This window comes from Staurois parvus, unplaced genomic scaffold, assembly GCF_062004578.1.
Source record: "Staurois parvus isolate SC_StPar_1 unplaced genomic scaffold, SC_StPar_1.0 ptg000282l, whole genome shotgun sequence".
NCBI classification, from domain to species: domain Eukaryota; kingdom Metazoa; phylum Chordata; class Amphibia; order Anura; family Ranidae; genus Staurois; species Staurois parvus.
In genome coordinates, this window is record NW_028318078.1 from 8,940,919 (window position 1) to 8,963,204 (window position 22,286).

The following is a 22,286-nucleotide window of genomic DNA, read 5'->3' on the forward strand; positions in this document are numbered from 1 at the left end:
TATATATATATATATGTGATTTTGCGCACCCGTGCCGCTCTGTAGCAGTATTTCTGCTATAGGGCGGATGGCAAGCAGTTAATCACCCCCATTCCCCCCTTCCTCACGCGCAAATGTGAATGCATACGTAGGTCCTGCATGCATATATAAATGGTGATCACATGGGAGGTATCGTTGTAAACCTCCTGTCTAATTTTATTTAAACTGGTAACCTGTAAAGGCTTTTAAAGCCTCACCTATTGAGATTTTTAGTAGGGATGCACCGAAATTTCGGTGGTTAAAAAATTTCGGCCAAAAACACCCCCATCGGCCTTTGACCGATATGAAAATAAGCACCGATACAGGTGCCGAAAATAACCTCGCCACCACCACTCAGTGGTTCTCAGCCTTATCTGAGCAACCACCGAACGATCCCAGTGCTGGGCATGGAGATAAGTGAAGGAAAGATGGCCTCCACACATCTCTATGCCTTTGGAGAATTGGAGCGCCACTTCTGGTTCCGGCGCCTTCTAAACAAGGCCATTTTTTTTTTAAGCGCTAGATCAATGCTTTTTTTAATCTAATGCTTTACGTTGTAGAGGAGAGATGTGGGTCTTACTGACTCCATATCTCTCCATAAAGAGGACCTGTCATTGCTTATTTCTATCACAAGGGATGCATGCATTCCTTGTGATTGGAATAAAAGTGGTTAAAACATTTTTTAAAGGGACAGTGTAAAAAAAAAAAAATGAAAAACATAAAAATGCCCCCCCCCCCCGGTGCTCCTGCTTTGTGGTGAACTCATATGTAGGCCACACTCACATATGTAAACGGTGTTCAAACCACACATGTGAGGTATTGACACGAACGTCCGAGCAAGAGCAATAATTCTATCACTAGACCTCCTCTGTACCTTTACACTGGTAACCTGTAGAAATTTTTAAAGCTTAAAACATAGAGATTAAGCACCGTAGTTTGACGCCATTGCATGAGCGTGCGCAATTTTAAAGCATGACCTGTTGGGTATCTTATTTACTGGACGTAACATCATCTTCCATATTTTACAAAAAAAAAATGGGGTATATATTGTTTTGGTTTTTTTAGTTATTAAAGTGTATTTTTTTTCCAAAAAATTGCATTTGAAAAATATATTAATTTTTAAAAATTGTCCTGTTCGGTTTTGGTTTTCGGCCAAGTGCATCCTGAATTTTCGGTTTCGGTACCAGAATTTTCATTTTGGTGCAGCACTAATTTTTAGGTATCTCAGTTTGTTGCCCTTTCACGGGCATGCACAATTTTTAAGTTTGACATGTTGGGTATTTAATTGGCTTCACATCATCTTTTATATATTAACAAAAAAAAAGGTATTATCATGTGACATAAAAAGATTGCAGCAAACACCACTTTGCTCTCCAGAACCCTTACTTTAATAAAATATATATCGTTTGGGGGTTCTATGTACGTTAAATGCAAAAAAAAATAAAAAGCAGATTTTTACATGTATGTGAGAAATGTCAGAATTGGCCCAGACTGGAAGTGGTTAAGAAACATGTTAACAGCAGGAGGTAGCAGATGAATGGTCTCTTAGGTCTTCTGCCTTTTCACTGTCAAATCATGGCCAAGCTGTATTGCTTAAATTCAGTAGAGAAAGATCAGGCCACTGTCTTGGCTCTTCTGTCTAATTGGACTTGGTAAATATTAATCCCTTGGCAGGTAAGCAAGCTGCTATAATACAGTATGTATCTTAAATTTTTAGCAATTTGGAATTTAGCTCTAGCTAAGCTTTCTCATTATTGCATTTAGGGTACATATGAGCTACCGAATTAAGCTATTATTACAAAATATTATCTGACCGTTAATTTGCAAACAAGACCCCCAAAAGGTATTAGTCAGTATGCACAACCACCAGGATGTGCTGAGATTAGTACATGCAGCAAAATTGCAAACCTTGCTTATCTGGGGTTTTGCAACCAGTGTTGCATTAACTTAAGTTTTTTGCAGGCATTAAACCTTTTGTATTTTTTTATACTTGTCTCCAATCACCATTTCTTGTTTTTTATCAGTTTGTGTAAATTTGTACCAAATGTTTTCCACTATGCAGTAACCGCACTTATTAGCATAAAGTGTCTCTAGTAAGAACAGTCTGTAATGGCCCACAGCAGGTCACTTTTTCAAGTATATGTTGCATATAAATTAGAGCTGGTGGTCTATGTATATAGCATCTATTTGTATAGCATATCTATTCTTGCAGTGTATAAGTGGGTCCCACTGTGTTTGGTTCTTTTTTGAGCTTTATTTTCTAATTAGATATTTGTAATCCTGGGGAAAATAATTCCATTTTCAGACACATAACATGTAGTTATGTGACTGCCTTAAAATATGCTGACATTACTTGTTTTTTCCAGAACGAGCTGCCAAAGTGGCAGAGCAACAGGAAAGGGAGAGATTAGCACAGCAACAACAGCAGCAACAACAGCAGCAGCAGAATTCATCTCCCAGAGCCGGAACACCTGTAGGAGCCCTCATGGGTGTTGTGCCTCCGCCCACTCCAATGGGAATGCTTAACCAGCAGATGACACCCAACTCAGGTAACAAGCAGTAATTCAATTCTATATCCATAGGAATAAAATATATACAACTCACCCCTGCTTGTGTTTCCTGTGAACTGAAAGTATACATCTCCTTTCAAGATGCAAATGCAATGTGTCAAGAAGATGCATCTAGCACTAGCTCACTTAAAAACCTTTTATTTAGTAAGAATAAAAACATACAGGAAAAACTCGTTAACACGTTTCAGCCCACCAGCAAGGGCCTTAATCAAGCTTCTAGTGCTGGATGCCTCTTTTTACTACAACATCAGTTCTCTAGATTCTGTTTGCAGCATTAAAACAGAACTAAACTCTCTGATAATTTTTCAGCCAAGGAAGCTGCCATCTTTACCTCTGTCTGATCATCAACTACCATGATGCTGCACATGTTATCAGTTATGACACCAGCCATTTAATGTTTTGACAGTTGGGTTAAGATCACAAGCAGATGTGCCAGGTATCCTTCCAGGCACGTGCCGGGAATGTAACTGTTTCTTAAAACTGTTAAATGGATGGGTTTAGTTCCACGTTAGGCCTCGTTCACACCAGTGTGCAGAGATGTCAGTTTTTCTGCATGTGCAAGGGCACAACAAAATCAGTTGTTCTCGATGTGCCCTGATCACAGCATTGGTATCACGTGCAGATTTTTTTCTGCGCAGAAATCTGCAACGTGTATAAAACTCATTAGAGCACGCAGGACAACTGATGTCTCTGCAAGTGAAATCTGTGTGTCCGTTTCCATCAGTTTTTCTGCACGTATAGTGTGAACGAGGTCTTAAGGTGCATTCAGTTTGTGATGCCACTGGATCTGTCATTAGTTAATTGGTTACAATCTCATTTTCATTTAGCCAATGAAATTGCTGTCCTCACAGGTCTAGTGCAGACATAGCGCAGGCAATTTATGAAACAATGTTTATTATGCCAGAGTGACACTGCCACAGCTCTGTTCATAACAGACCAGCATTCACATTTTAGTTCCAGGTGTCAATAGTTCTATGCAGGCACTCTGTCTTTTCAGATTGTGCAAGGCTCCCCCAGCATGTGGTGATGTCAGGACTGGGAGAGTAAGCAGCATCAGGAACAGAAAGCCTCTAAAACTTGTTGAAGGTAGAAAATAAAGTAGTTTTACTTATAAAAATGGGAGAAGGAATTGGCAGGAGAAAAACTGCTTTAACTGTTTTGTACAATGGTGATAAAGCATGTATTTTAAAGACAACCTGTCATGAGAGCAATATGGAGACTGGAATTGCTGAACTGCTGTTGAAAATGCTAGATGTCAAAGATCTAGACACCCACCGACATATGAACCTGCCCAGTTGTTAACAAATTTAGGTTCAATATTTTTGACACATTTTCCAACCTCCCAGGTACTACAACCACCCTGGACCACATGATAGCACTTCTCAATAATTGTCAAAACAGCAACAAAGCAAACTAAGGCTTTGAAATCAGCTACATTTTTCCATACTGAAACCAAAAATAGAATTATTCAAGCCATGGTACATGAAACAAATAGAGGCCATCTTACAAGACAGTATCCTTGAGGTATGAAAGCCCTCCAACTAGATTTTAACTCCTCCCTGTAACTAATACCAGACTTATCAGTATCCAACCACTACAGCGTACCCGGGAATCCCCCCTCACCCTTTCCTACTTACTTCCACCCATTACCAACTCTTCCTTTGATCTCCTTCTTTTCTAATACCTCCTTGTTCAAGGGTTTTATAGGTACAAGCATGTGTGCTACCAAGCTGTGAATCCTTAGTATGCAGAGAACATTTGTAAAAAAAAATAAAATAAATAAATAATTAGTATGCAAATAGTACATCTAAAATGTATGTACCTTTATTGCTGCATACATTACATTGTAACCTGCCAATGTTTCTAATTTAAAAAATTAGCAATAAAATGCTTTTTTCCTGGTGGTTGTGTTGCTCCTGTGTCTATGGTACTTTGGCATGTCACATATATGCTGATTGAGTGCGTTCAGACCTGCATACTTGTTCCAAATCAGAGGCTCAAAGTATTGAGGCAATAAGGTCAGCATGACAACCAGCAGGGCACGTAGCATATTTTGATGGAGAGGGTAGGCAGTGCTAGCATCCATATTTCTCTCATGAATGGTTTCTTATAGTTACAGGAATCACCAAAAAACTTAACTAGACTTGGAGAAGTTATTGTTTCAGAGCACCATTGTGAAAAGTCATGCAGTTTCTGCTAAAGAAGAAAAGTGCTCCGGCAAGCACCTTGTGACTACTGCTACCTTCTGACTTTAGTGAGCAGGTTGTATAGGAGAGCAGATTTGATAATTTATTTAGTTCTTGAAGCCTATTTAACACGATTTACAGAACTCTACATACATTAGTCTCTGTGTGCACAGGTTGGTTTGTTTGTTGTAATACAACAGATTCACATACAGTTGTGACCAAAATTATTCAACCCCCAATGCTGTAAAGGGGTTTAGGGACTATAGTGTACATTTGGAATTGTATTCAGAATCAAATCCTACAAGGACGTTGTAACTACCCAAATGCAACTAAAATGACATCAATTGTTTATGTAATACAGTAGTAAATGGTTCTTATGTGGTTTCTTCATTGCCACAATTATTCAACCCCTTAAAGACTACCACTCTGAAGAACAGAGGTTCATACAGGTGCTTTCCATCAGGTATTGAAAACACCTGTGGATGTCACCGAGCAGCAATCAAGCATAATAAGCACCAATTAGGCAGCTTTAAAATGACTGTGATACTCAGCTCCTTCTAGACATTTACTGGTGTGGTTACAAACATGGTGAAGGCAAGAGAATGGTCCAGGAAGACAAGAGAAGAGGTGATTTCTCTTCACAGGAAGGGCAATGGCTATAAGAAGATTGCAAAGATGTTAAACATACCAAGAGACACCTTAGGAAGCATCATTCGCAAATTCAAGGCAAAGGGCACTGTTGAAACGCTACCTGGTCGTGGCAGAAAGAAGATGCTGACTTCGACTGCTGTGCGCTACCTGAAGCGTAGAGTGGAGAGAAGTCCCCGTGTGACTGCTGAGGAACTGAGAAAAGATTTGTCAGATGTGGGTACAGAAGTTTCAGCCCAGACAATAAGACGCACACTGCGTAATGAAGGCCTCCGTGCCAGAACTCCCAGGCGTACCCCCTTGCTGTCTCCAAAGAATAAGAAGAGTCGACTGCAGTATGCCAAAAGCCATGTGGACAAACCACAAAAGTTGTGGGATAGTGTTCTGTGGACTGATGAAACAAAATTAGAACTGTTTGGGCCCATGGATCAACGCTATGTTTGGAGGAGGAAGAACAAGGCCTATGATGAAAAGAACACCTTGCCTACTGTGAAGCATGGTGGAGGGTCAATCATGCTTTGGGGCTGTTTTGCTTCTGCAGGTACAGGGAAGCTTCAGCGTGTGCAAGGTACCATGAATTCTCTTCAGTACCAGGAGATATTGGATGGAAACGTGATGCAGTCCGTCACACACCTGAGGCTTGGGAGACGTTGGACCTTTCAACAGGACAATGATCCCAAGCATACCTCCAAGTCCACTAGAGCATGGTTGCAGAGGAAAGGCTGGAACATTTTGGAGTGGCCATCGCAGTCACCAGACTTAAATCCGATTGAGAACCTCTGGTGGGACTTAAAGAAAGCAGTTGCAGTGCGCAAGCCTAAGAATGTGACTGAACTGGAGGCCTTTGCCCATGAAGAATGGGCGAAGATACCCGTAGATCGCTGCAAGACACTTGTGTCAAGCTATGCTTCACGTTTAAAAGCTGTTATAACTGTAAAAGGATGCTGTACTAAGTACTAAGATTGAATGTCACTTGGGGGTTGAATAAAACTGATAATGCTGTGAGCACAGAAAAGACATTTGTGGTTATTTCATTATAACTGTTATGTTATTTTTGTCTGACCTACAAGTGCCTCTTTAATGTAAATGTAAGCAAGATGACTGAATGATCAAAAGCAATGTCAAACTGGCCAAAACACTCAATTTCAGTGGGGGTTGAATAATTTTGGTCACAACTGTAGAAGGATGAGGCTATAGAAAGATATTGGAAAAGGTTAATCATATGAGGACAGCCAATACCTTGGGTGCTGGATTATCTGGTTGCATATACAGGTGAAACTCGAAAAATTTGAATATTGTGCAAAAGTTCATTTATTTCAAAAATGCAAATTAAAAGGTAAAACTAAAATATGAGATAGACTCATTACATGCAAAGCAAGATAGTTCAAGCCGTGATTTCTCATAATTGTGATTATTATGGCTTACAGCTCATGAAAACCTCAAATCCACAATCTCAGAAAATTAGAATATTACTTGCAATCAATAAAACAAGGATTGTACATAGAACAATATCGGACCTCTGAAAAGTATAAGCATGCATATGTACTCAGTACTTGGTTTGAGCCCCTTTTGCAGCAATTAGTGCCTCAATGCGGCGTGGCATGGAAGCTATCAGCCTGTGGCACTGCTCAGGTGTTATGGAAGACCAAGATGCCTTCAGCTCTTCTGCGTTGTTCGGTCTCATGTCTCTCATCTTTCTCTTGGCAATCCCCATAGATTCTCTATGGGGTTCAGGTCAGGCAAGTTTGCTGGCCAATAAAGCACAGTAATCCCACGGTCATTGAACCAGGTTTTGGTACTTTTGGCAGTGTGGGCAGGTGCCAAGTCCTGCTGGAAAATGAAGTCAGCATCCCCATATAGCTTGTCTGTGGAAGGAAGCATGAAGTGCTCCAAAATCTCCTGGTAGACGGCTGCGTTGACCCTGGACTTAATGAAGCACAGTGGACCAACACCAGCAGATGGCATGGCTCCCCAAATCAACACAGACTGTAGAAACTTCACACTGGACTTCAAGCATCTTGCAGTGTGTGCCTCTCCATTCTTCCTCCATACTCTGGGTCCTGGTTTCCAAATGAGATGCAAAAGTTGCTCTCATCAGAAAAGATGACTTTGGACCACTGAGTAACAGACCAGATCTGTTTTTCTTTAGCCCAGGTAAGATGCTTCTGACGTTGTTTGTTGTTCAGGAGCGGCTTGACAAGAGGAATATGACATTTGAAGCCCATGTCCAGGATCTGTCTGTGTGTGGTGGCTCTTGATGCACTGACTCCAGCCTCAGTCCACTCCTTGTGAAAGTCCCCAACACTTTTGAATGGCCTTTTCCTGACAATCCTCTCCAGGCTGCGGTCATCCCTGCTGCTTGTGCACCTTTTTCTTACACACTTTTCCCTTCCACATAACCTTCTATTAATGTGCTTTGATACAGCACTTTGGGAACATCCAACTTCTTTTGAAATTACCTTTTGAGGCTTTCCCTCCTTATGGAGGGTGTCAATGATGGTTTTCTGCACAACTGTCAGGTCAGCAGTCTTTCCCATGATTGTGATTCCTACTGAACCAGACTGAGAGACCATTTAAAGGCTCGGGAACCCTTTGCAGGTGTTATGGCTTAATTAGCTGATTAGAGTGGGACACTTTGAGCCCAGAATATTGCACCTTTTCACAATATTCTAATTTTCTGAGATTGTGGATTTGGGGTTTTCATGAGCTGTAAGCCATAATCATCACAATTATGGCAAATCATGGCTTGAACTATCTTGCTTTGCATGTAATGAGTCTATCTCATATATTAGTTTCACCTTTTAAGTTGCATTACTGAAATAAATGTACTTTTGCACGATATTCTAATTTTCCGAGTTTCACCTGTACTTTATTTTGTGCCTAGCTTTTTACAGCTTAGATCAGGGGTCTCCATACTTTCTAAACAAAGAGCCAGTTTATCATCCTTCAGACTTTAGGGGGGCCAGACTATTGCCAGTGGGAGTATGAACTGCCTCAGTGTTGGTAGGAGTAAACAATTCCTCAGGGTTGGTGGTCAGTGGATATAAAAATTTACATAGCACCTGTAGTGAGAAGGAGCAGAAATCAAGTCCCATAATTGGTATTAGTGAGAGAACTGGTGACCCAACCTTGGTGTCAGTGGGAAGAATAGTGCCCCATCGTTATCAGCAGGAGGAAAAGTGTTCCATCATTTATATCAGTAGCAGGAAACTGTGCCCCATTGTTGGCTTCAGTGGAAGGAATAATACCTTGTCATTGGTGTCAGTGGATGGAATAGTGCCTCATCATTGGTGTCAGTGAAAAGAATAATGCCTCATCATTGATGTCAGTGGAAGGAATCATGCCTGATCATTGGTGTCAGTGGAAGGAATAGTGTCCAATAATTTTTATTAGTGGGAGGAATAATGCCCCATTATTGGTGTCATTGGAGGGAATAGTGTCCCATCATTGGTGTCAGTGGGACGAATAGTGTCCCATCATTGGTGTCAGTGGAAGGAATAGTGCTCCATCATTGGTTTCAGTGGGACTTAGGCCTCAATGTTGGTATCGGTGAAAGGAATATTACCTCATTGTCAGTGGGAAAAGTAGTGCCTTGTATCAGTGGGAGGAATAGTGTTCCAAGGGCTCGATAAAGGCAAGAAAATGGCCACATCTGGGTCACGGGCCACAGTTTGGAGACCATTGGCTTAGACATTACACTCAAATGTTTTGCAAAAATAGGGGAAAAAAACTTCTTTCTGCATCTACCAATAAAGCTTTTCGTTACCTAATCACTCCTAGCATTATAGCACAAACTACTGTCAAATGAAATAACGGGTTAAAATTGTGTGTTCACCCTGTCAACCACACTTCAACACTAAGACCCCAGTCGCACTGGGTGTGACTTGACATGTGACTTGCAAATCGTATGGCAAGTTGCACCCTATTGTCCGTAATAACAGTGGTCATATTGATGTGGTCCAGACTTGGTCGGAGCCACACCGAATTTTAAAGTAGTGCATGCACTACTTTTGGTGATGTGTCAGATGTCTTGCAAATCGCACCTCAAATCGGCATGTCATCCGACTTCACTGTATGTCGCACGATTTCAAAGTCGAGAGCGGTGTGACTGGGGTGTTGACATGGTACTGTGTAGAGAAAGGAAAGCAGGAAGTGACCACTTGTGTGTAACTGGCAGGAGATCCCATCAAATTCAAAGATGGACCAGTGTCTCACTGCCCCCCCCCATCCCCTGCCTATACTAATATTACGTCTGGCCACCCTAAGGCCTTGTCTTCATTGTCTTCACTGGATGTAGAAGTAAAGCTCCATCTGAGTGCAGGGGGACGCAATGAAAATAAGAAGTGATGTGACCTAAATGTTGCTTGCCACATTTAGCAGCCATTTTTCTAGTAACTTAAAATAGTTTATGACGTCAATTTTATACAGGATTTATTTGCCAGACCTCTATATTTATATCATGAATTTTCTTTACAAGTAAAAAATACCTCAGAAATAACATCCGGGGTGTATATACTGCTGTTTAATCTGTTGCCGGCCAACATAATGCATATGTGCGGCAGAAAGTAGGGTGGGCTTCCATGCCACATTCCACCCATCCACATATGCATGTACGGGAGGGAGAGGTTTCTGTGTTGAGAGAATGCTCACTGCTTGCTTCCAGCACAGTGACTGAGCTGTCAAAGGCAGCTCCATGTCTCTAGTAATGATTAGGAGCCAGCGGGACTGGCTTCCAATCATGTGGCCACTGTGGAAGCCCATCACAGTGGTCATGTGACCAGATATACCTTTACCTGAACCTCTGGTAGAATACACCCCAATTAATACAGTAGGAGCACTCAGGTATGCTACAAAGCAGAGTGAGTAGCTGGAGGTAGGGAGGTGACCAAATTGTAATGCTTAATTGCACCAGAGAAAAATCATGTCATCAACAGGGCAGTAAACCTCAGCTTCACTAGAAAAACAAATATAGCAGGTAAAACTACTCACAGTATGTGTATTTTGCTGCTTTCCTGGAACTCCATTTTAAAGAATATTGTTTTGAATCCAAATCATTCTAGTATCTAATAGATTATTTTAGGTTGCATTTTAGATTCTTCCTCTATAAAACAACATTGTAAATGTAGACTACTCATAAGATTGTGTACTTTTTTTTGACATTTAGAATATTAGTGTGTTATTTTACGCAAGCCACCAAGACTGACAGTAGTATGTTCCTTGCTGTAAAATTTTCTGCATCTTGGAAACTTTTCAAAAGTCATTGGGCCTAATGAATAAATTCCACGGATTCAGGGTATACCAATTAACATGACATTTTTATTTTTAGTTTGTTTAATCACTAATTCATTGTTTATTTTATTTACACCATTAATATCACATAACTAACTGTCATAGTAGTGCATGTTTATATTAATTGCATGTTATTGATGCATGTTTGTTCTTCAAGGCATGATAGGGGGCTACCCACCTGGTCTGCCACCCATGCAAGGCCCAGTTGATGGCATTATTAGCTTGGGCAGCATGCAGCCTCATCACCATGGGGTGGTGCCACCCCCTCACCTTCCTCCACCCGGTATACCAGGCTTTCCGGGCATCCCAATGCAGGGTAAGAATGTCATAACATCATCATTCCATGTCATCTCTCACCGGGGACTTGTATGTCTATGTAACCATTCTGCTAATGTTTTAATTTTGTTGATGACCTAAAGTATATTTTTTAATTGTAGGCATTTTGCATATCAAAACACATTGCCTGAACACTAAGCCAGTTAGGAGCTCTTTGATTCACTGTATAGTTATGACACAAGAAGTAACACATTTAGCATGGATTGAAAAACTAGAAAGAGAGTGAGAGCATTTATTAACTTTTATTCTGGCTATACCCCTGATATTAGCGATCACTTTAACCAGTTATTAAATTGTATCTCCAGCCTCACTTTGTCGATGTTCATTTTCTGTGTTGGGATTGTTTACACATTTTTCACAGACAGTGGTATTTTTTTTATTCCAGTAGAAAATGTTTGAACGCCTGTCTGCTTTTTGTTGCTGGAGTTATTCCCTTGCAAAATCATTTGGTAATAACATTTTAAGTAGAAGTGAGAAGACATCTACTTAATGAAGAGCAGCCCACCAATGAGTCAGATTTTATTCATTCGTCCATCAGGTTGATGAATGAAAAAAACTGACCCAATTCCCCCATCCACACATTTGATGTGGATGGGAGAATCACTTCTAATGAGCTGTTCTGACGTGGGGAGACATTCCTGTCATCAGAATACACCGATCAGTGCTGCTGGCTATAGTCTGCAGTGCTATACGAGTAGCATTTATACAACAGGCTGGTTGTACAGAAGTCAATCAGCAGATCGACTTTTGTACAGCCGCTGTCCTCATACATGGATCCCCTGCTAAACCGACCAAATTTTCAGTCCATGTGTGGCTGGCTTTAGACAGCAAACAGTATTAAAACCCTGACATTGGCTCTTATTCTTACCCCGTCTTTTCAAAACTAAAATGAAAGATTTAGCTGGAGTTGCAGCAGCAGGCCTCTCTTGTGTATTTTCTACTTAAACCAAAATCTCCTACTGCGCTGGCCACAACTTTGAAGCAGCTCTCAGTAGACTTGAATGGTGCCAGATCTTCATACACTGGAATCATACCTTTATTCTGTCTAGTGTTTGAGTATGGCCCTATTCGAGCCTTTTGGTACTATGCAAACATGCCAGCATCGGAAAAAATCCTTAGTCCAAGGAGGTTTTTTTACTGACTTTGTGAACTTTTGAGGTGTGTTAGAAACATGATGATTAATCCATTCCAGATGATGATGATTACTGAGCAATTAAGGCTTGCAGTGGTTAAAGTGACTCTAAAGCTTTGGGTTTTTTTTTCTAAAATAACAAACAGGTCTATACTTCTTGCTCTGTGCAATGATTTTGCACAGAGCAGCCCCAATCCTCTTCTTTTCGGGTCCCACCGGGCGCTCCTGGCTCCTCCTCTTCAAGCAGTGCTCCCAGGGAAAGCCACTGGCCCTGGGGGCACCTTTGCATGCTTGTCCCTGAGCTGCTGCTCTATGCGTCCATAAGACACATAGAGCCATGGCTCGGACCTGCCCCCCTCTCTATCCTCACTGGCTGTGATTGACAGTAGTGGGAGCCAATGGGCTCCCGCTACTGTCTCAGCCAATGAGGAGGAAGAGTCCCCAGACATCAGAGGCTGTTGAGAGTGTTGCTGGATCGTAGGGGGCTCAGGTAAGGATTAGGGGAGGCTGTGGGGGCCACTGCACACAGAAAATTCTTTAACTTCATGCATAGAATGCATGAAGGTAAAAAACTTTGAGCCTTTAGAACCACTTTAACATAAAAACAAATTTCATGTAGAAAAACTATCCTGTGTTTCATGGTGATTGGATGTCTACAAAGTTATTAAATAACAAACACAATTTAAATAATTTATACAGCTTATTGCTTTAACACTGTATGTTAGCATGTTATTAATGCTGCATTTTAATCTGTGGAATTTGGGTATACTTGGAGAACCAAACTTGAAATAAATGTGCCAGTGCTGTGGGTATGTTTTATTTAACCCCCACTGGGTATATTTTTAGGCAGGCTTTGCAGATGATAATATACCAAAACGTCGAATGAGCTCTAATCTGTGTATATACAATGCCTTGAAAAAGTGTTCATACCCCTTAAAATTTTTCACATTTTGTCATGTTACAACCAAAAACATAAATGTATTTTATTGGGATTTTATGTAATAGACCAACACGAAGTGGCACATACAGTTGCAAGAAAAAGTATGTGAACCCCTTGGGATTACGTGGAGTTTTGCATGAATTGGGCATAAAATGTGCTCTGAACGTCATCTAAGTCACAACAATAGAAGAACACAGTCTGCTGAACATAATACTACACAAACATTAGATGTTGCCATGGTTTAACTGCACATAACATGTAAACATTCACAGTGCAGGGAGGAAAAAGTATGTGAACCTTTGGACTTAATAACTGGTTGACCCTCCTTTGGCAGCAATAACCTCAACCAAACGTTTCCTGTAGTTGCAGATCAGAACTGCACAACGATCTGGAGTAATTTTGGACCACTCTTCTTCACAAAACTGTTTCAGTGTAGCAATATTCTTGGGATGTCTGGTGTGAATCGCTCTCTTAAGGTCATGCCACAGCATTTCAATCGGGTTGAGGTCAGGACTCTGACTGGGCCACTCCAGAAGGCATATTCTGTGCTGTTGCAGCCATTGTTTTGTTGAATTACTTGTATGCTTTGGGTCATTGTCCTGTTGCATCACCCATCCTCTGCGGAGCTTCAGTTGGCGGACAGATGGTCGTACCTTTTCCTGCAAAATGTCTTGATAAACTCTGGAATTCATTTTCCCATCAATGACAACAATCCGTCCAGGCTCTGAGGCAGCAAAGCAGCCCCAAACCATGATGCTCCCTCCGCCATGTTTTACATTGGGGATGAGGTTTTGATGTTGGTGTGCTGTGCCTTTTTTTCTCCACACATAGTGTTGTGTGTTCTTCCCAAACAACTCAATCTTGGTTTCATCTGTCCACAGTATATTTTGCCAGTAGTGCTGTGGAACATCCAGGTGCTCTTTTGCAAACTTCAAACGTGCTGCAATATTCTTTTTGGACAGCAATGGCTTCCTCCGTGGTGTCCTCTCATGTACTCCATTCTTGTTTAATGTTTTCCTTATTGTAGATGTGTCAACAAAAATGTTAGCATGTGCCAGAGATTTCTGTAGGTCTTTAGCTGACACTCTGGGATTCTTCTTTACCTCATGCAGCATTCTGCGCTGTGCTCTTGCAGTCATTTGTACAGGACGACCGCGCCTAGGGAGAGTAGCAACAGTGCTAAACTTTCTCCATTTGTAGACAGTCTGTCTTACCGTGGACACATGAACATCAAGGCTTTTGGAGATACTTTTGTAACCCTTTCCAGCTTCATGCAAGTCAACTATTCTTGATCGTAGGTCTTCTGAGAGCTCTTTTCTGCGAGGCATGGTTCACATCAGACAGTGCTTCTTGAAACCAATAAACCCAAAACAGGTGTGTGTTTTTTAAGGGCAGGACAGCTGTCAGCAACACATCCAATATCATCACACTGATTGGAGTCAAGGTTGGCTCACTCCTGGCTCCAATTAGCTCTGGGAGAAGTCATTAAGCTAGGGCTTCACATACTTTTTCCTCCCTGCACCGTGAATGTTTACATGTTATGTGCAATTAAACCATGGCAACATCTTATGTTTGTGTAGTATTATGTTCAGCAGACTGTGTTCTTCTATTGTTGTGACTTAGATGACGTTCAGAGCACATTTTATGCCCAATTCATGCACAACTCCACGTAATCCCAAGGGGTTCACATACTTTTTCTTGCAACTGTAATTGTGAAATGGAAGGAAAATGATAAATGGTTTTCAAAATCTTTTACAAATAAATATGTGAAAAGTGTGGTGTGCATTTGTATTCAGCCCCCCCCCCTCACGAGTCAATACTTTGCAGGACCACCTTTCGCTGCAATTACAGCTGCAAGTCTTTTTGGGTATGTCTCTACCAGCTCTGCACATCTAGAGAGTGACATTTTTGACTGGGCCATACTAACACATGAATATGCTTTGATCTAAATTATTCCATTGTAGCTCTGGCTGTATGTTTAGGGTCGTTGTCCTGGAAGGTGAACCTCCGCCTCAGTCTTAAGTCTTTTACAGACTCTAACAGGTTTTCTTCTAAGATTGCCCTGTATTTGGCTTCCCATCAACTCTGACCAGCTTCCCTGTCCCTTCTGAAGAAAAGCATCCCCACAACATGATGCTGCCACCTGAGCTGTGGATCTCTGCAGCTCCTTCAGAGTTACCATGGGCCTCTTGGCTGCTTCTCTGATTAATGTTTTCCTTGCCCGGCCTGTCAGTTTAGGTGGACAATCATGTCTTGGTAGGTTTGCAGTTGTACTATGCTCTTTCTATTTTTGGATGATATATTGAACAGTGCTCCGTGAGATGTTCAAAGCTTGGGATATTTATTTATAACCTAATCCTGCTTTAAACTTCTCCACAACGTTATCCCTGACCTGTCTGATGTGTTCCTTTGCCTTCATTATGCTGTTTGTTGTTTACTAATGCTTTTTAACAAACCTCTGAGGGCTTCACAGAACAGCTGTATTTATACTGAGATTAAATTACACACAGGTGGACTCTATTTACTAATTAGGTGACTTCTAAATCCAATTGGTTCCACTAGATTTGAGTTAGGGGTATCAGAGTAAAGGGTGCTCAATACAAATGCATGCCACACTTTTCAAAATTTGTTTTACAAATAAATATCTGAAAACCATTTATCATTTTCCGTCTACTTCACAATTATGTGCCACTTTGTGGTGATCTATCACATAAAATCCCCAAAAAATAAATTTACGTTTTTGGTTGTAACATGTCAAAATGTGGAAAATTTCAAAGGGTATGAACACTTTTTCAAGGCACTGTATTTGATGATATTCCATCTGGCAATAGAGTTTACTCCCAATTTGTAGACATTTACCAACAGGTTTGAGTAAGGAGCTACATTATACACAACGTAAAGTGTGAAATGACACAGTGTTGTATCGCAAAAAAAAAAAAAAAACACTATTATGTTTCCACAAAATTTCAGACAATTTTGTCCATTAAAGGCTTTTTTGTTAAAATAAAAAAGATGATATACTTCTTCTCGAAGTTCCTCACTGGTGCTTTCCACTCCTCCCTCCTCTGCGTGCCTTCTTATCAAGTTAAAGAGCCACTTGTGTGCCAGTGCTCCCAAGCTGGGCTGTGTGCGACCATAGATTCGCACAGCACCAGCAAGCCACGCCCCCCTCCAACCTCACAAGAGTTTGACTGACAACATAGCTTAATAGTAAAAAATTTTTTGACTTTTGAACTAATTTCAGTGGTAACTGAACCTGTTCTCTTCACCCATCCTTAGATGTGCCGGCCACATAATTTTTCTTTTTTCAGTCTAAGAACATGTTTCATCTGGAAGAGAAAACACCTCTTGATCTTGCCAGAAATGGCCTTTGCGAGTTGATCTGGAAGAATAAAACAATGTTATCTTCCTCTTGTAAATTGCTAATCCACCTGTTCCCCATGTAATAGATACAAACAAAGGCAAGTTTGACATCCATCCTAAGTGACAACCATGGCATTCTATAGATAAAGTGGAGTGAGTGTAGCCACACTAGGACAAGAAGTGTTGTATTTGCGAGACTGCCAGGTGAATAAAAGGCGGTGGGAGGGGGCTACCAAGTGGTGGCAGCAAAGAGTTAAACACTAGTGTCACTTTAATATATTACAGTGTGCCAAACTATATCCTTGTTCTTCAAAATAAACCAGGCACATTTAATACTGCCCTGTGTGAGATCACAAACCTCTCCTTTCCTCTCTCACTTCAATTTGTCTGGAACTAGAAGTGCACGTTAGACCCTAGCCCATCTCAAGAGTGAGCTAGAGATGGTAATTACGTTCCTACATACAGTGAGACCATGGAGAATGGATGTAGACACACTGTACCAGGAAGCTGGATCACAGTAGCAAAAACAAAGAAGTTGGAGATTTGGCGGAGCTGTGAGCAATAGAATGTACTTTTATGATTTCAGAATACATAGTTGATTATTTTTAACCAATCTTTAGTGTCATTTTAACTTCAGTCTTCACAATCCTACATTCCTGTGTTTCAGGTCTGTGGCATGGCAAGGCACAGGTAATGCATTACCCCTGTCTGTATTGTGAGACCTGACACTTTGATGAAGACACTATATATCCCACAATCCCTGGGTCTCTTAGTCTAGTGTTGGTGCAAGTGAAAGCTATACAGTAATTATATCTGACAGACATAAGCAGGCCAGAGTGTTCATAAGCTTGCTTGCAGTATGGAGCTGTTTCATCATATTAGCATTCCCACATTTGTGATGCAACACAGAGGGGTTGATGAGGCATGTTTTGGATGCTGCTTGACCCAGAATAGAAAGTTCCTTTGTCCATTTGACATAGCTGAAGCAATGCATGGACATAGGGAGATTGATCAGCCATGACACTACAAACTACAGCCACAGCATGTGAGCTCACCAGTACAAGGTAAGGCAAATGAACACCACAGGGTCTACAGCTACACTAATAACTAGTTAAAACAACAAAATACAATGCTGTTAACCACTTGACAACCGCCCAATAGCAGATGTACTTCTACAGGGCTGCCACGCTGTGCATTTAGCATTCCCGGGTAGGGGGCGTGCAACGCCCTACCCCTGCTACAATTCGTTCCTGAGGATGTCAGTCACCGTGTCCCTGCCAGCGATTCCCAGTGACCATCAGCAAAGCCGAGAGGAGAGAGACCTGTGTGTAAACAATACTGTGTAAACTCTGTCAGCATGGATGTGCTGCTTTCTATCTCTTTGCACAGCAGAGAGATAGAAAGCAGCAGGTCTCCCTAGTGAAACAGCACACACTTTTCACAGTAAACCACAAACAGCACACAGTTAACCCTTTGATTGCCCCAGATGTTAACCCCTTCCTGCCCAGTGTCATTAGTACAGTGTCAGTTTTTTATTAGCACTGATCAATGTATTAGTGTTACTGGAGATGTCAGTGGCAGTTAGTTCCCACCCAGTGTCAGAATGCCCGCTGGAGTCATATAAGTCGCTGATTGCCGCCATTACTAATATTAATAAATAAATAAAAGGTTCACTATATATACTGCCATTTGTAGATGCTATCATTTCATGTAAATCAATGAAAGTGTTCATATATACACTTACTGGGATTTTTTTTTTTAGCAAAGACATATATCAATACTATTTGGCCTAAATTTATGAAGAAACTTTTTTTTTTTTTATTGGATATGTTTTATAGTAAAAAGTCAAAATTTTAGTTTTTTGTTTTGTTTCTTTTTTTTAAATTGGCAGTTTTTTATTGTTTGCAGTGCAAAAAATAAAAAATGCAGAGGTGATCAAATACCACGGAAAGAAAGTTCTATTTGTGGGGAAAAAATGACCTAAGTTTCATTTCTGTACAGTGTCACATGATCACGCAATTGTCAGTTAAAGTAACGCAGCGCTGTATCACAAACAAAGGCCTGGTCATGAAGGGGGTAAATCTTCCGGAGGGCAAGTGGTTAATGAGATCTTTTCTGGGTCCTGGAGCCCACAGGCTTTGTACAGAATATTAGCTGATAGCCAGACCTTATTAATTAGACTTCGCTGTCTACAGATCTTTTTATATTACAGCTGATAGATGATCAGCACTCTCTGCTGTGAAAGTCTGCTGGGAGAAAGGACTGAGTGCTGACAGAACACTAAAAATGTGCATCCCTTCAGGGGACACCCCATTAGTCAGGAACAGACACAAGTTTAGGTAGTGTCTTGGGCCAGCAGAGGTTATACTTTGCTATGGACTTGCTCTTCAAAGGACTCCTGCATTGAAACCTGCTTGGAGTGTATCTCTGTCTTGTTTACTGCTGCCCATATCAGTTTTGCCTATCCCCCGTACATTATGCTTTAACAAGTTCTAGGTTTACAGTCAGACTACTTTAAACAATAAATGCTTCCTCAAACTACTGACTTATTTTAGGCATTTGTAGATTGTGGACATTAAACTGGTACTTCAGCTGATAGCTTGGGATAGAATAGGGTTACATACAATGTGCCACCCAAATATCTTTAAGACAGACATTGTTCAAATCTTGTTGATAAAGAGATTTGCCAGCATAGCACAGACCGGGTATAGTAAACATAACTCCCTCCCCCCCTACTAAATATTACATAGAAGGGATAGGATTTTTAAGCAGGTAAAAGGATGAGCAGCATTTATTAAATGGTGCCATCTGAATGCTAACATGTAACAAATGTAAAGTGGGGGGGGGGGTGTCTCATTTTGGATGCAAAGGTGGAAATACACTTTAAAACTACTGTCCAATTTCTTCTTAACCGTTTCAATACCGTGCAATTTTACACCTTCCTGCCCAGGCCATTTTTCAGGTTTCAGCGCTCTCACACTTTGAATGACAATTGCGCGGTCATACAACATTGTACCCAAACTAAAATTTTATCATTTTCTTCACACAACTAGAGCTTTCTTTTGGTGGTATTTAATCACCGCTGGGGTTTTTATTTTTTGCTAAATTAACAAAAAAAGACCAAAAATTTTGAAAAAAAAACACATTTTTCTTAGTTTCTGTTATAAAAGTTTACAAATAAATAATTGTTCTTCATAAATTTAGGCCGAGATGTATTCTGCTACATGTCTTTGGTGAAAATAACCCAAATTAGGATGTATTTTTTAGTTTGTAGGAAAGTTATAGAGTTCACAAACTATGGTATAGATCTGAATATTGATCAATCCTGAAGTACTGACAGCCAATCTAATATCTTGAGGTCCAAGAATGTCAGAACAGTACAGATATCCCCCAAATGACCCCTTTTTGCAGAGTAGACAGTCCGACGTACTTCATAAGAGGCATGGTGAGTTTTTTGAAGTTGTATTTTTTTGTCATAATTTTTCGGAAAATGAAAAAATTAAAAAAATTATTTTCACTATTTTTTTTTTTACATACTGTCACCAGTGCAGTACAGCGTCATCATATAACTGGCATGGCGGTGAACAGGGACACTGACTGGTGACAGTATGAAAAAAATATATATATATATATATTTTTTTATTTTTTTATTATATTTAATTTTTTATTACATTTTTTTTTAAATTTTTTTTCATATTTTACTATGACCAAAATAGTACAATGTTACCATAGTAACACTGTACTACCTTGGGGAAGTGATCAGTATTTTTTTTTTTTTTTTTTTACACAATTTGCTTATAGCAAAGAATTACTTTGCTATAAGCAAACATTTACCTGAATGAAATCGATTCATTCAGCTTTTTTTTTTTTGTGCTTAGCTGTGATTTGGTCACAGCTAATCACATGACATGTGCATGTGATTAGCTGTGACCATTCACAGCTAGGCACTAGTATACAATGGATGGCATCATGAATGAAGCCATCCATTGTATACAACTGTCATGTGACCTGCTGTGATTGGTCACAGCAGGTCACATGGTACCAGCAACAGGAGCCGGTACTCGGATCTGACATCGGCCGTGTCCGAGGTGCACGGGCGGTGACAGATCGCACTGCTGCGTTGCTCTGCAACCGCGCATGTGCGGGAGCACGCCAAATGGCGTGCACCCGGAATACAGGAGCACATTTCAAGCCGCCAAACGGCCATTGGCCGGGCGGCTAATGGTTAATGTCTGTGTCCCTGTTTGGGTATTTTTACCCTTACCTTTATGGCACCATAACAGAAAGTGAAGGGGTTTGTCACATGTTTACACCTATCGCCTAATTAGTAAGAAAGTTGAAATTTCACAATACATACACTCGTTACAGTGATTTCTGTCAGGCGGTGTCCTTTCACTCAGTTCCTCCCACAACTACAGAACAGGACGTGAAGGAAAATGGCAGCAAAAACAACCTACCATGTTCAACCCTTCTCCGCGATTTATTGTGAACACTGACTGTTTGTATAAGACTGGTACATGACCATACTGCTAATATTCAAATGTTTGAAATCAAAAAGACCTTCTCAGTAGGAGGATCAACCGAAAGTTGAACATACGTATGTTGATTAATAATAATAAATAATTAAAAAATGTTTACCCCCAAACAATTAATTGCAGAAGAAAATGACTATTGCTGCAATTATACACGGCATCATGTTTCCTCTCCCTGCAGAATTTGCTGGGAGTTTCTCCCACATCCTTTTTTGGCTATGGGACAGGAAGTGAAGGTAAATCTCCCCAATGGGACACCGATGGCAAAAAATAAACTGACAGGGCTTATAACTCTCTCTTACTCTATCCAAAATGGAAAAAAAAGTTTTTCCTATAGTAGAAATTTGCAAAACTTTTTTCATTTTGGATAGAGTAAGGGAGAGTTATAAGCCCTGTCAGTTTGTTTGTTTGTTTGCTGTGTCCCATTGGGGAGATGTACCTTCACTTCCTGTCCCATAGCCAAAACAGGAAGTGGGAGAAAATTCCAGGCAATAGGGAATTCCTTGGGAACCTCCAGGTTTCTAGAAATAGTGTCCCCATGAGAAAACTTCACATTACTTTTTAGGGGACAACCCAAAATGTGGGGTTTCTTTTACTTTCACGTTTGGTGATAATGTTAAACAGGAAAAATAGAGGGTACATTTTTTCCAACTGGGACAGAGACTGCAGTAAAAACTAACAGGTGTCCTAATCCATTTCCACAATATCCAAAACCAGAAAAAAAAAAGTTTTGCCTTTAATTATAATTAATCTGTGGGCAATTTCATCCCCTTCATGGCCAGAGCATTTTTTTTCTGCTCTTCAGCACTACGATACTTTAACTAGCAATTGCATGGTCATCCAACACTGTACCCAAATTAAATTTTATATAATTTTTTTGCACAAATAGAGCTTTGTTTTGGTGGTATTTGATCACCACTGGGTTTTTTTAAATATATAAACAAAAAAAGACAGAATATTTGGAAAATAAACAATATTTTCTACTTTGTTAGAAAACATATCTAATAAACAAAATCTTATTTCTACATAAATTTGGCCACAAAATCCCAGTAAGTGTAAATTAATTGGTTTGTGTGAAAGTTATAGCATCTACAAGCTATGGTATACATACTGGAATTTACGCAACTATGATGCTATACTGATGATGGTGGTGATCAGTGACTTATATAGCAGACAATCTGGTGCTCGATGACGCTGGTTTGGGAGGTACAGTGACATCAACAGTTACATTAATACAGTGATCCATGCTAATGCTGTACATTTTACTAATGA

At 40.4% G+C, this 22,286-nt stretch overlaps 1 protein-coding gene across 8 annotated transcripts in view; it reads left to right on the forward strand.

Annotated features, from left to right (window-relative positions):
* Nucleotides 1-22,286, forward strand: part of PBRM1 (polybromo 1) — a 149,182-nt gene that overhangs the window by 110,215 nt on the left and 16,681 nt on the right. For 5 of the 8 annotated variants that reach the window (XM_089681922.1, XM_089681918.1, XM_089681916.1 and 2 more), the window contains 2 exons: nt 2,385-2,567; nt 10,869-11,027. In XM_089681922.1, the coding sequence (XP_089538048.1) occupies nt 2,385-2,567; nt 10,869-11,027 (342 nt within the window). The remainder of the gene's footprint in view (nt 1-2,384; nt 2,568-10,868; nt 11,028-22,286) is intronic. The other 3 variants (XM_089681917.1, XM_089681920.1, XM_089681921.1) reach the window with 1 other exon arrangement.